At 50.6% G+C, this 13,232-nt stretch overlaps 1 protein-coding gene across 1 annotated transcript in view; it reads left to right on the forward strand.

Annotated features, from left to right (window-relative positions):
• Positions 1-1,365: 1,365 nt before the first annotated feature.
• The window catches only part of LOC135900300 (growth factor receptor-bound protein 14-like), a 327,836-nt gene continuing 315,969 nt past the window's right edge, over positions 1,366-13,232 (forward strand). The window contains exon 1 of the mRNA XM_070531952.1: positions 1,366-1,404. Coding sequence (XP_070388053.1) covers positions 1,381-1,404 — 24 coding nt within the window. The 5' untranslated portion in view covers positions 1,366-1,380. The remainder of the gene's footprint in view (positions 1,405-13,232) is intronic.

The following is a 13,232-nucleotide window of genomic DNA, read 5'->3' on the forward strand; positions in this document are numbered from 1 at the left end:
CACAAAGAAAACAGGAAGGGAGCAAGCGGACAACTGCCACCGAGAGGGGCACTACCGCCTGCCTACTCTTTCGAGAGGAGGGAATCAAAAGCGGAGAAGTGGAGAAGAAGATAGGAAACAAAGAAATAGGAAAGAAAATAGGAAATAAACAAATGGCAGAGACACGGACAAAAGAAAGTAGGAACACGGAAAAACATGTCTATAAACGGGAGGCCAAATCAGTTTTCTGCATGAAAGTTAGCAAGGCTCTATGGGCGTCGCCTTGAGCAGCACTCCCTCTCGGAAACAGGCAATCGTGAAGGGTCGTACATTTGAGTCCAATCAGTCCATATTCCTTAATTAACAGTGCACGTTGTGTGACGAATGCGGGACACTCCAACATAAGGTATTCAGGTGTCTCACAGGAGCCACAGGACGTACGCGACGGACTGTCCACGCGTCCTTGACGATATGCAAGCGTTCGCGCACAAACACAGAGCCAACTCTTAATTGCTCTGTGTGCTCTAGCACTACGAGGCAAGCCACGACGACGAACACGGGAAGGGAACGAACCGTTCGCAACATGGTGGTCTGGGTGGCTGCTTTATGAGGTATCGGCGGATTAGCACACGGGCGTTGTCAATCATACAAGAAATTTCTGGGCAGTCACTCCCATTGTGAGCACAAGTTGAAGTGAGGCGATCAGCCTCCTCATTTTTAGCAGTGCCCACGTGCGAAGGTATCCACTGGGCAATGAGGGACACCCCACGAGAAGTAATTTTGTCGGCGGACTCTATACTGCCTAGAATCCGGCTATTGGCATCCTTTCTGAACTGCCTGCTAAGGGCAGCACGGAATAGTCTGTAAGGATGACGACCTTCGATGCGCTTATTTCTTACTGTACGTACTTCAGAGCAACATAAATCGCTGCCAGCTCCGCAGCTGTTGATGAGGATGGATGAGGTAGTGGAAACACCCTTCTTATGTCCGTCAAAGGGCAGAAGAAAGCTGCTGCAGCGCCTTGAGCGTCGCTGCATATACCGATGCGTCCGTAAATGCTTTAAGATGGTCTCCATATTTTTCACATAAGCGCAGTTGGGCCAACTGGAATAGCGCCAAAATAGGATGGACAGACTTCTTGTGTATTTCGGGAATCGAAAGACGAATAGGGAAGGGACATTTGTTGTCTTCCTTCGGTGTTGGCAGTGAGGTAGTAACCTTCTGAACTACGAGCAGTGGCAACGAACAATGCCGCCATTTTCCCCATGCGGGAGAACGGCCGCTGAATAAGCCGGTTAATAAGTTGTTGTCCATCTGATGCTCGGTGCAGACGCTCTACGTGATATAACGCCCTCTGGTTTGCTTGCAGCCGCAGGGGCAGCTGGTGTGCGTCAGTGAGCAATGGAACAGACTGCGCCTCAAGAGGTAAGCCAAAAATGACTCGGAGGGCAACACGATGGTCCCGTTCCAATTGAGACATCAAACTAGGCGGCACGTTCAACACTGGCAAGGCATACATCACGCCAGAAGGCACAGATCATTGATATAGCTGTAATGCTGTCGTCTCACCGCCGTCGCCCCTAGCACTCAAGGCGACCACATGTGTGAGCAGGGACTGCGATTTGCGCCGCACAGAGGTGACAGCAGGGCGCCATTATAGGCGATCATCGATAATATAAAGAGCATGTCGACATGAACACGCAAAAAATGCACCGTCGTGTTTGCGTTTGCACGTGTGTGTATGTGCGTGCGCGCGCGTGTGTGTGTGCGTGCGCCCAATCAAATGAATTTCTCAAGTTCGCGCTAATCGGGGTTATTGCGGACGCTGCAGGTGCCGTTTGCAAACTACTCTGAGCATCAAGATTGAACTTCGCACAAGCGAGGCGTGCGTTGGAGAAATATTCGAAGTAATTTCAAAGCTATGGGCACTTTGGGGCGCCGTATGAAATGTTCAGCATGCCTTCGGTACCTCAGAGCAACTATGCAGTAGTTGCTGTAAGCGAACGTCGCAACAACTTTGCTTGCAACTTTGTATTCACTAATACGGGATACCGTCCTGGTCTATTCTCAACCATTGGTGGCATCTTTCTAGCATCACTAGAGTTCATTTGAGAATGACTATTGTAAACGGATCTTAAGTATATCCGCCGGTGCAAGCATGGCCTCGAGTGGCAGGCGGAAAGAAGGGTGCACGAGGGCATTGAAAAAAAAAAAAAGAACTTTAACTGGAAACTGGGAAACCAGAAGCACCTATAGTTAGTTCTCTGTCGAGAAAACATTAAGCAGGTCGGGTGCTATGGTCTCTGTGTCGGAGCGCTCTGTTTCTCAGGAATTTCGGTTGTGATTCATCAAGGTCGCATATGGTTGCCGGGATTTATACGTTCGCAAAATAAAATAACCTAACAATATAGACTGGCCAAATCGCGGTAGTATAAGGTTATTTATTAAGGTAAACAACAATAAATATAGAGAAAGGGTAAGGAAATGAAATGGCAGCGAAGCGTACCCACGCTGCCTTTTTGCTTGTGTGTTTGCATCTGTATATTTGTATATGTTTGTACGCGTGCTTGCGTTTGCACGTGTTTTTGTGTGTGTTTCCGTGCTTGCGTTTGCGTGTGTGTGCGTAGTGTCTGTACCTTTCGCGTGCGGGCACGGTTTAATTGCCATAAGACACATTACGCAGAACGAAACTTCACGACGACGTGCGACACAATGATAATCGCCCGTGCCTTGTTCTTGCTTGTACTTCGACATTATGCTGTCGCATACGAGCCGTGCAGCTCCTTCGCTCGAGTCGTCTGAAGCGATTAAAGCGCAGATTTAACGCGGACTCCGAGGCGCGCGTGTGAAGTATTTACTTTAATAGCGCTTGCGTCAAAATCACCCTTGCTCGCGAGCTTCCTGCTTCGGCGTAGCTCTCCACGATATGCGGTCTGTAGACGACCGCGCGTGCGCTTTAGGTCACGTGCTGGAATTTCAGTTACAGTAATTACGCAATTAAGAAATATTTGGAGATATCGTGACGTCTCTGCTTGCCTCCAAGGTCGTATATCTGAGAAAACCCTCTCGCGACGTACGTTGCCGCGCAGATAAACAACCTCCTTCCTCAACACGGACTATGGAGGTTGGTAAGAGGTGTGTTGCAGCTTGCTGCGACAGGCGCGTGAATGGATAGAGGGGCTGGAAAAATACATCAGCCAACGTTCGTTTCGCCCGTCTTTGTACACAAAATATGCAATCGTCTCCACTTGTGAAGTAAGGGAGTCAGTTTATTAGATGCCAAGTGGGCTTTATTTGTTTTGGTCTACACGGCTTTCTCGTTTATATGAACGCCTTCGATCGGTGCAGGTAGCTCTAGCGATTGCGCTGCAGCCATTGCCGCATTTCCGACTGCAAAATTCTGAAAGGTCATCTCACATCTCATCTATCGGCGGTGTCGCTCATAATGGCGCCGTGGCACTGAAGGTCATGTATAAGAGAAGTTCTGGTAGCAAATCGCCGTTATATCGCAGCTTATGCGATGGAACCAGATGACATCGGCCTCCTACGTTTATACCAACGCTATTGTCGTGACATCTGGGCCACACTTGACACGTACCTGCGGTATGCCCATAAATCGAGGAGATTATTTGCATCTTGTCCTAAACGGGCCTTCAAATGATTACTACACGTGTGCTATATTTAGTGCGAAACCTTAGCATGAGTACATCTTAAAGTATCCAAAGAACCGCGAGAAGAATACCAACCGAATATTTTTCCCTCACATTGTTGCATCTGCTAGCTTGCTATTTGCAGCATACAGCTGCATCACCTTTCACAGCGGTGACAGCAAGGTAGTAGGCCAATATGTAGAGTGTGGGCCAATGCGACGTTAACTTGCTCAGAGCGAAGCTTTGATCTTTGTATCGCTTTGAGACGCGTGCGAAGCTGTATGGACATAATATACTATGGTCTATAAGCGGTTCCATAGCAATGAGGCGTCTGACTGTATTGAGTGAGTAGCTGGATGGCCCATGCTGGTGCATGCCAAATGAAAGCGCAATCCGGCGAACACACACACACTCAAAGCAGATACGATACTGTGCCTGTGCAGAACCCACTTTAGACATCCGCTGCAGGCGCAGGCTGTTCGTTGAGCGGCGCCCTTTAAAAAAGGAAAAAAGAAATTTCAGCTTTGTTCGAGCGTCTGCCCAGTCGCTCTATGATGGCCGTGTTACTTTTGATTTTTTTTTCTAAATTATACTGCTCTTAAATTACTCTCAGTTGCTAATATGACTACACGACATCCTCTCTCTCCTCATGTACTTGTGCTCCTGCAGGGCAGACGGACACAACTCCGGACACAGCTCCGAGAAGCATGTGTCACGTTCATTGCTTACTGCTCCGCAGTTTAACTGGAATGGACTGTCAGCCGAGTCCGTGTTTACCCAATACCTCTCTTCGCCCTTGCATTGCTCTACGCCCGTTCAGACTCTTTTTCTTTTCAAGGTTAAAAACAAAACTGCAGCGACCGGCCCAGAATTCAGGGAGACCACGGGCAACGAAACGGAAACGCGAGCCGCTCCTCCGCGGTCGCTGCACCCGTGCCGTCGTCGCTCGAAGGTGCCGCACCGCAGAACTCTCTTTCCTCGGCCTGTCTTGCGAGGCACCGAGCAAGACAACGGTGTCGCGGTGAAGCCTCGGTGCATGGCGGCGGCGGCGGACCGGGTTGTTTATTCTCTTGGGGGCCGAGGTAACAGCCGCCGCCGTCTAATTTAGTAGCTTGGCTGTTCTTGGCGCCGTGCGATGCCTGATGTGCGTGCGTGCGTGTGTGAGTGAGTGCGAGCCTTTCCGCTTCACGTTCTTTCTCTCTCTCTCCACGGCCGCCGCTCGCTCCTGGTGCGAAGCAAAGGGTTGCCGGGAAGGGCTGCAGTCGTGGAATCAGATATGCGAGCGACCCGCCACTCTCTTGCATTCTTCTTTGGCCAAGCCACTCGGCGCTCCCTCCCGCCCTCTCTCCGTCTCGTCTGCCCCTTTCTTCTCCCGCCGCCGCGGACCGCGAAAGAAGCACCGCAAACTCGTGCGGCTCGCGCAGCTCTGCTACACATTCCCTTTATACCCACAGCATCTCTCCGTAATTCTGTGCAGTGCCGAAATACGTGGACACGTGTGGATCTACTTGCTTTGCTCTGCGTCTTCTGCTCGCGCGCGCGTTGTTTTGTTTCGCAAGGCGAATACTTCCCGCGCACCTGTCGCTAGGTGTTGTTGCTCCATGACTCTGAGCTGTGCCACTAAATTTAAGGGCAACACCATCATAAAGTAATCTTTCTGTCGGCCTGCGCCATTTACCAAAATACCCTCCAAAACGCTTTTGTCCGCATTTCGGCACTCCAGACGCACACACAGTGCTTACGCGACGGAAAGTAGATCCCACCCTTTCCCAGCCATTCGGACAGACGACAGCATCAATTACCGTCACTTCGTGGCCTCGCCATAAGTCACACACGTGTCGTCCTTTCGAAGGCTACCGCTGCGCGGCCTCTTTTGCTCGAAATAGATGGCGGAGACGACTCGGAGCAAAGCGCCGTCGTGTGCAAGGTCTGGGAGCGCGCTCTCACCCCGCACCACTCCGCGCCTTCATTTCTCGATTGGACCCCTTGATGAGGGCATCTACTGCACGAAACTACCGAGGCGCATCGCAGAGACGACGGCGTGTGGCTGTTTACTTTGGCTGCGATCGCGATGTGGCCGTCGCCGCCGCCAGTTGGCCCGGTTTTCCTTTTGATGTTGTGCCCCCAACCCAACACACCTTCCCCCGCTGCCAGAACGGCTCGTCTACTGCGGGTCGGTGGAGGCAGGTGCCCGGTCGCCACCGGCCTGTCTTGACGTGCCCGTGTGCCGACGTGTCGCGTGGAGTCGTTAGATGAAGCGTCGGCAAAGCACGGCAATGCTTTTCGCTGGGAGCGGCGGCCTCAGTACTCATTGCGTGCGTGTCGTTGAATCGGCGCCAGTCGTACGCTCTGGAGACGCAGAATTCCCAGGAACCTGAGGCTGTACATAGATAACTGCGCAGGAACACTAACCAAAACTGCAAACTTGGCTTGTATTGGCTGGGAACAAACATTGCGAAAGAGAAAGCGACAACAAGAGGCTTTATATGTCACCGAACGTCTTTGTTTCCTTGAAAGGGCCTTGGGGGAAGCAAACGCATCTCCTACGCACCCCCTCCCCTACTAAAGAAAAATGCTTTTGGGAGGCTAGAAACACCCATATATAAACTACAGCAGTAACACGTATGTATTAAATATACAAGCCCTGCAATGATCAATGCCGGTCCTGTTTCCAGTACTGCATCAGGGTGTCCCACGTAACTTTAGCCAAATTTTAGATATATGCAAATGTCACGTAGCTGTACAGAATCAAGGTAATGTTGCGTGCCGCCTCTTTGACGGTACTCAGATTATTATTATTTTTTTCATTTCGCCATGAACTAATCAGCTTCTCAAATATTATAATCAGATGAAAAGCGTCAGTGAGGAAGTTGTAGAGCAACTTGAAAAACTCCCGATATAACTTTCTGTTGCTCAATAGGCGCTACATAAAGGTATTTTTATGCAGGCACGGTGCTTTCACGGCGGCTAAGAGCAAGAACTCGTTCCCATTTACGTGCGGCGCTGAACAACTTCCGATGTTTAGGATTGGAATGGTCTAAACGGAGTCGCTGCAACACGTCATGGGCTTTTTCGGATGTCACCTGCAGCCTTAGTGTACCCCACCTACGGGCGAAACGCACCATTTCAACTGCCGAAGCAATGTTTCTCGGGCTGGACCACTTGAGCACAGCGTTCAAAAGACAGCTACAAGTATACACAAACGGGTCGGTGTGTGCACAGGTAGCTGCGCAGCGGCATTCCGCGTCCCTCCCCCCCCCCCCCCCCCCTTGATGTGTCATGGCCTGGCCGCCTGAATCGCGTAGTTTCGTCTTACACAGCACAAAGCACCGCAATTGCTTCGGCTTCGCGAAAACTATATACGCGCCTATTCTGCACGAGACGTTGTGGTGCTGACGACCTCAAAGCCAGCGTTACAACGATTATGGCCTACCTCGAGAGAAGTTTCCAAGGCAATCTCTGGCACTGATTGAATATCTAATGAGCAAAAGATTTAAGGTCAAATTTTAGTTGATCCCACCCCACGTACAGGCGCCCAAATCTTTAACTGGTGTGCGGGAGCGGCGATTTTTCCGGGCGTCAGCGCCGTATGACGCGGCGAGGCTGGAAACAGCCTAGTAGACGATGGGCCCAGCTGAGCGCGCTTTGTCCGCATGCGCTTAGCCTCAGACTGTTTCCAGCCTCGCCCCGTCAAACGGCGCTGACGCACGGAAAAGTCGCCGCTCCCGCACACCAATTAAAGATTTGGGCGCCTGTACGTACACGCCTAGCGATGACATGCGTCCCAAAAGTGAGAGCGCCAAAGTTCTTTCATAACTCTAAGGACGCAATCCGCATTCACTTTAGGGCGATCCACCAGACTCCACACCTAGCCCGTGCGACACATGGACTTAATCGCGAAGAAGCAACGCTGTTGTACCCCTTCAGAACGGACTCGGCGTACACCCATGCTTGGTTATTCAAGACTGGACGATGCGCTTCGCCGCTTTGTGCCTTCTGTGGGGATGTCGGTGACATCGAACATCTCATGTGGCTATGCCCGCACTCTGCACATCGACAAGTTCAACGGCTATGTACCGTTCACTAAGCACAACGACTACACTGCAAAATATTTCTTGTGAAAAAGAAAGAAAGGAACGAAACAGGTAAAGTACGGCAACTTTTTTAACATATAATTTTCTGTTTGCGTCTGTTTATTAGCTTGTTTTACTGTGATTCGTCAAAGTAACCAGCTTGTTTTTCCGTGATCTTACAGATAAAAAAAAAAAGTTTATTCCATTAAGGAAATAACTTTTGCTCTCCTCATGACTGCAGCTTTCGTGCTGTACGGAATAGTCAAATGCTAGGATATGGTGGTAGCAGATAATTACATGTGAAGATAAGCACGCTACGTAGAACAGACGGAATGTCATGAACATATATGAGATCTGTGACGGATGGTGTCTTCACAGTTGCAGTGGCCGTAGTACATGCATGGGGGAGTCGGTCAGCACTTACAGTGGGGAAGGAACGAGAAATTGCGAAGGCTATTTAGCCCAAGTCGTACAGGCGGCGAAGCAGTGTACTGTCGTACCGGAAGAGGGCAGATGGTAATTGCAACTGAAGTTACGGATCAAGCATGAGCTAAAGATAGTGCTGTAGGTTACCTGTGCCCCGCATCCACCTGGGGCCGCTTATATAGATAGCACGCGCAAGGCCAAGAGACGACCGAGGCAGTGAGTATTAATTCCTCGAAGCTATTTTTTTTTTTCGGTCTTAAGCAGCAGTAACTACACAACAAAATTCACGCTGACCCGGCGAAAAAGCAAGTGCGTCAGAAGCTGGAAGGAACGAGTGACGCTGGCACAGCGCCCGTTGCCAACCGATGTGTTATATACTGAGTAAACAATTTGATCGGACTCATTATCTCCGACACCCACGGTTTACGTCCGACGCGTCGCGCTGTAAGCCGCGTTGGCGCGTCCATGACTCGATAAAACCGTAATTATCTGTACTGCCCGTGCGAGATTTTGGGGGGGAGAGTGGCAAATAACTCGGCTACTCGAAGAAAGAAAGAAAGAATAGATTCAGCTGCTATAGGAGAGGGAAGGTCAAGATTGTTGAAGGCCGACTATTTTTACAAGACGTTCGGAAGAAAAACAGAAGGGATACAGGGAGTCGGGGGCGATGAGTGATATCAAAAGGCGATGCCGAGCCTCTGGTGATAATGGAGCGAAGTCGCAAACTATAGACACGGGGTATACGGAAAGCGAGCTATACAAACGAGAAAAAAAAAGAAAGAAAAAGAAAAGAAAGAGAGACGAGGTCGTTCGCCCGTTCTATGTACGATGCGCGCTATATATACGGCTTTACGGCGAAAGCAACGAGTCGGAAGGGTGTTCGCGCAAAAGCCACCCACGCATGCATCGCGGGCGTAAAGAGGGGTGTGACGAGCAATAAACAAAGCGCTCGAGTGGTGCGTGCGTGCGCGCGATACACGCGCGTATACACAGCCCGACAAAAGAACTACACGAAAGCGTTCGCTTCGGGAAACATCAAAACAACTGTCGCAAACGGTTATAAACAAAATAAAGGAAATAAGCAAGTGAGATTCGACCCGTGGGAGAGGTCAGAGGGCTTCGACGATCCGTCGAATGATTTTTCTAAATCCGTGCTATATGCGTCGTCCGAGACCTACGTCTGTACGTGATTTAAAAGGGCCCCTCACCAGGCCCCGTATAAAAAAATTCAGTTATACGCTGGAAGTTGTTACGTGTTCTCTATGGAGCGTTCTGACGCATTTTCTTTTTTTTTTCAAATCGGCTCTCTGATAGCCGAGATAGAAATATTTCAGTGCCGCGAACCCGTACACGAGTTTTCTAGCATGATGCGTCTACTGCACATCTTTAAGATTGCATTTAGATAATGCTAATAACTGTAAAACTTTTTTTTTACTTCTTTTCTTTGAGTGCTTAATGAGCGCCGTATGGACTGTTTGCTGCATGCCACGGTGGCTGGGTGGCTGTATTTCTGATGCTGAGCACGAGGCGAGAGGTCCGATTCCCGGCTGCGGATCGAAGCCGCGTTCCCATCAGGCAGCAACTTGCGCGGTATAAGAGCGTCCGCGGGCTTACACTGAGGCAGACGTTATAGTGTATGGCTGTATACAACACTATACTGTGCCACGGCGGTACTCATTGCCCTTCTGTGCAGCGCGGGACACACACACACAAAAAAGAAAAAGAAAACACAATCACCGCTTAATATGCTATTGCCGTGCATATATGCCCAGAAAACATCCGCCTTTTTTGCGGAAATTTGCGGGGTTGATTTTCTGCAATAAGGGGGGGGGGGGGAGGGGAGTGAAGTAAGCTGGACCATAGCGTGCGAGCGTTATATTGAGTTTCGCTTAAATTTTTTTCCCCTTCTGGCCGTTTAACTTTCGCAGCAAGGTACGCTTAACTTGCAGAAATACAAGAAACCCATTAACCGCTATCGAACCGATCAGACCTGCCTGCAATATGCAGGTTTCGTGCCAGGATTTTGGCTACAAGACCTATACGGGGTGTTTCACTTAACTTGAGCCCAACTTTCAAAAAAAGTGCAAAGGCTACGTAGCTGGACAATACCAAGGTAACGTTGTTTGCCGTCGCAAGGAGATGCTCAGATCATTATTTCTTGCTATGGTGTTGGGCTGCTGAGCACGAGGTCGCGGGATCGAATCCCGGCCACGGCGGCCGCATTTCGATGGAGGCGAAATGCGAAAACACCCGTGTGCTTAGATTTAGGTGCACGTTAAAGAACCCCAGGTGGTCAAAATTTCCGGAGCCCTCCACTACGGCGTGCCTCATAATCAGAAAGTGGTTTTGGCACGTAAAACCCCAAATATTATATTATTATTATTATTCATTATTTCTTTTTTAATTCCGCCTAATTACACCGAAATAACTAATCAACTTCTCTAATATTATAATTACATGAGAAATGTCGGTGAGAAACTTTTAGAGCAACACGAAGAACTCCCGACAGAGCTTTCTGTTGCTCAAAACGTGCTACACAATAGTGTTTTTCCGAGCGTGACAGAAGGCCGAGAACACGCGCAAAGTGCTTCGAGCGGTCAGTCGCACGCGGAATTTGGCGTGTATTCGCGGCCTTCTGGATTGGGTGTGACGTCACTTCGTGACTGCGAGTAACGCAGTCAAGCGGCGTTAGCCCGATACACGGGATATAAAGCTCTTAACCCTACTATCCCCTCAACGCTTGTTTTCCCGTGGCATCGAAGGCAGCTTATACGAACAACAAGCCGTTGGAACCGGACCGTCTCCATCGCCCGATCCCTCCCCGAGCAGCGCCACTGGTGGCTCGCCTCAGTCATACCGTTTACACAAAGGACATTCTTGTAGGACGTGTCGATGCGAGCATCAATACTGGCACGGTGCAAACCGCGCAGGTGTGTCCAGAGCTACCAGGGGGAAGGACAGCTAGACATGCGCGCATGTAGCCGATCCCGAACCAACAGCGTATATACCTCGCTGAAATCGCCGCCATATACGAGGTGGATGGTAAGTCGTAGTCGCGTTTCTTTGAAGTTGCGCAGTATTCGAAGCTTGGTCGTCCGCACAGACTCCACGCAAGCTATTAGCGACATCCGTCGCGTAGCCCGATCCACATCGCTATCAGAAGCCATCCACCAGCTGGCAAGAAAATGACCCCGTTTCGATCCGTCTCCAGTGGGTCCCACGTGCGGCTCTGTATATCCTGGCCAGTTAGACGAAGATTCTGCCACACGCCCAACCGCCAGATCTCACCCAGTGTCGCGATTTCCTGAAGATGCCTGCGGACAACTTCTACGCCAAATGTAAAGTCACCAACGCACCACGCCATACCTCCGTGTGACACATCCCTGCTGAGCTCACTCGCCGAAAGGAGGTGACGCTTACACCGTGCTTCGGAGGCTTCTGCGCTCACACCGTCAGTGGTCGCCCACTGGCCACAGCAGCACCGCACCACGCATGGATCCTCATGCCCGTTTTGTGCCATCTGTAATATTGCAGTGAACGAGACACGCTTGCTGTGGTCGCGCTCAGGGCTACAGCACATGGAACCTCAGAACGACCAGTCATCGTCCGGGTCGCGCTCCTGACTTGCGACGTTGGATACACGGGTCCTTATGCCGGTCCTCGCTTGTCCTTATGCACGCAAAAAAACAAACTTGCTCGTATACGTGTGACGCCATTTCGTTTTCTCCCTATATACATTGTATATGCCTGAGGGCAACCTTCCGAATAAGAGAGGAAAAAAGCGCATTGCGTTAAAATGCCAAAGTGATAATCGCAAACTACCGAACCGAGTGTTTTAAAGCACAATCTGCTACTTTTTGTTCGAGGAATCAAGAACTTTGCAACTTTGTTAATTAATCATTAGTTCCTAGTGGCAGCAATACATAGTTGGCTATACCCGAAAAGAGCCCTCCCTTATTATTATTGTTCTCCCTCTTTTTTCAGTGCGGGCACACAACTCGGTGCAACTTGCCAGGGCCGCGTCAGAGTTTCGTGTCATCGCGCGATGCTGTCGCCCCTCTTGTGCCCTCGCACCATGCCAGAAGTCGATGGCAGGTGAAACGAACTGCTGCAAGAAGCCGCTGACCACACGCGAGTGCTGTACCCGGCCAGCACTGGCAGTGGCGCCTCAACCTTGTTCTTTCTGTTTTCCCCAGATAGTCCCAGTTCGGCTCGCGGCGAAGTTTCACCCTGTTTTTCTCGGTTCCGCGCGCGCGGACAACAAGACGTCAGCGCTTGACGTCACGAGAATCTCCTGACGTGAGCAGCAGCAACTGTGTAGCAAGCACAGTCGCAGCTGCTTGGCTTGCCACACTCCTCTTTTTCCCCTTGCTTCGGTTGCTACAGGCGGTAGGTCCACCGCGCCTGCTGACCGCTGCTCTCTCCTTTTCGAGTGCGCCCCTCCTCCTCTTCCCTCTCTTCCTAGCCAGCTGTTTGCGTGCCCGCTGCTCCAGCGGCGCAAACAAGAGCGCTCGCTCGACGCTGCGAAAACGAAGCGACAAAATCGGTGTCGCAAATGGATTGAGCTTGCGCTTACCGAAGCTCGGTTCGTCGCTACAGACGCGGAAAGAGAGTCGCCGGTGCGTCTCCTGCTGATCGAATGCCGCCCTTTTGCAGTGCGTGTCTCCACAGCAAGTCTGCATATTGACACGGCGCGCTCAAGCTACCCGTACTGACAGCGGTGCCAGTACGCACAGCCTACAGCGAGCGGCCGGAAACATATCTCGTAGGAAATAGTTATGCGTTCGTGGTGCCATTCGTTTATCGCGAGGTGCATGGATATAGGGCACGGTAGCGAAGGCTCATAAAATGTACCTTCCAACACTGCCGCACGTCGTGCGAGACATTGCTTATCAAGTTCAATCGTGCAGGAAGAAACAGTAGGAGGGAGCGTCCGCGGCAATCTTGAAGCCTAGTCATAAAGCCTGGGCATAAGAAACTTAAAGGAAAAACTAATGGGAAATAGTTCGCCATGTGATACGCAAGCGGTAATAAAAATTCTAGCCGCCGAGCGCGCGAGATGAGGGCGTGAGAAAGTACAGCGGAAAGGGCGGGTGGCGAGGGC

The sequence above is a fragment of the Dermacentor albipictus genome, chromosome 1 (genome assembly GCF_038994185.2).
Source record: "Dermacentor albipictus isolate Rhodes 1998 colony chromosome 1, USDA_Dalb.pri_finalv2, whole genome shotgun sequence".
NCBI classification, from domain to species: Eukaryota; Metazoa; Arthropoda; class Arachnida; order Ixodida; family Ixodidae; genus Dermacentor; species Dermacentor albipictus.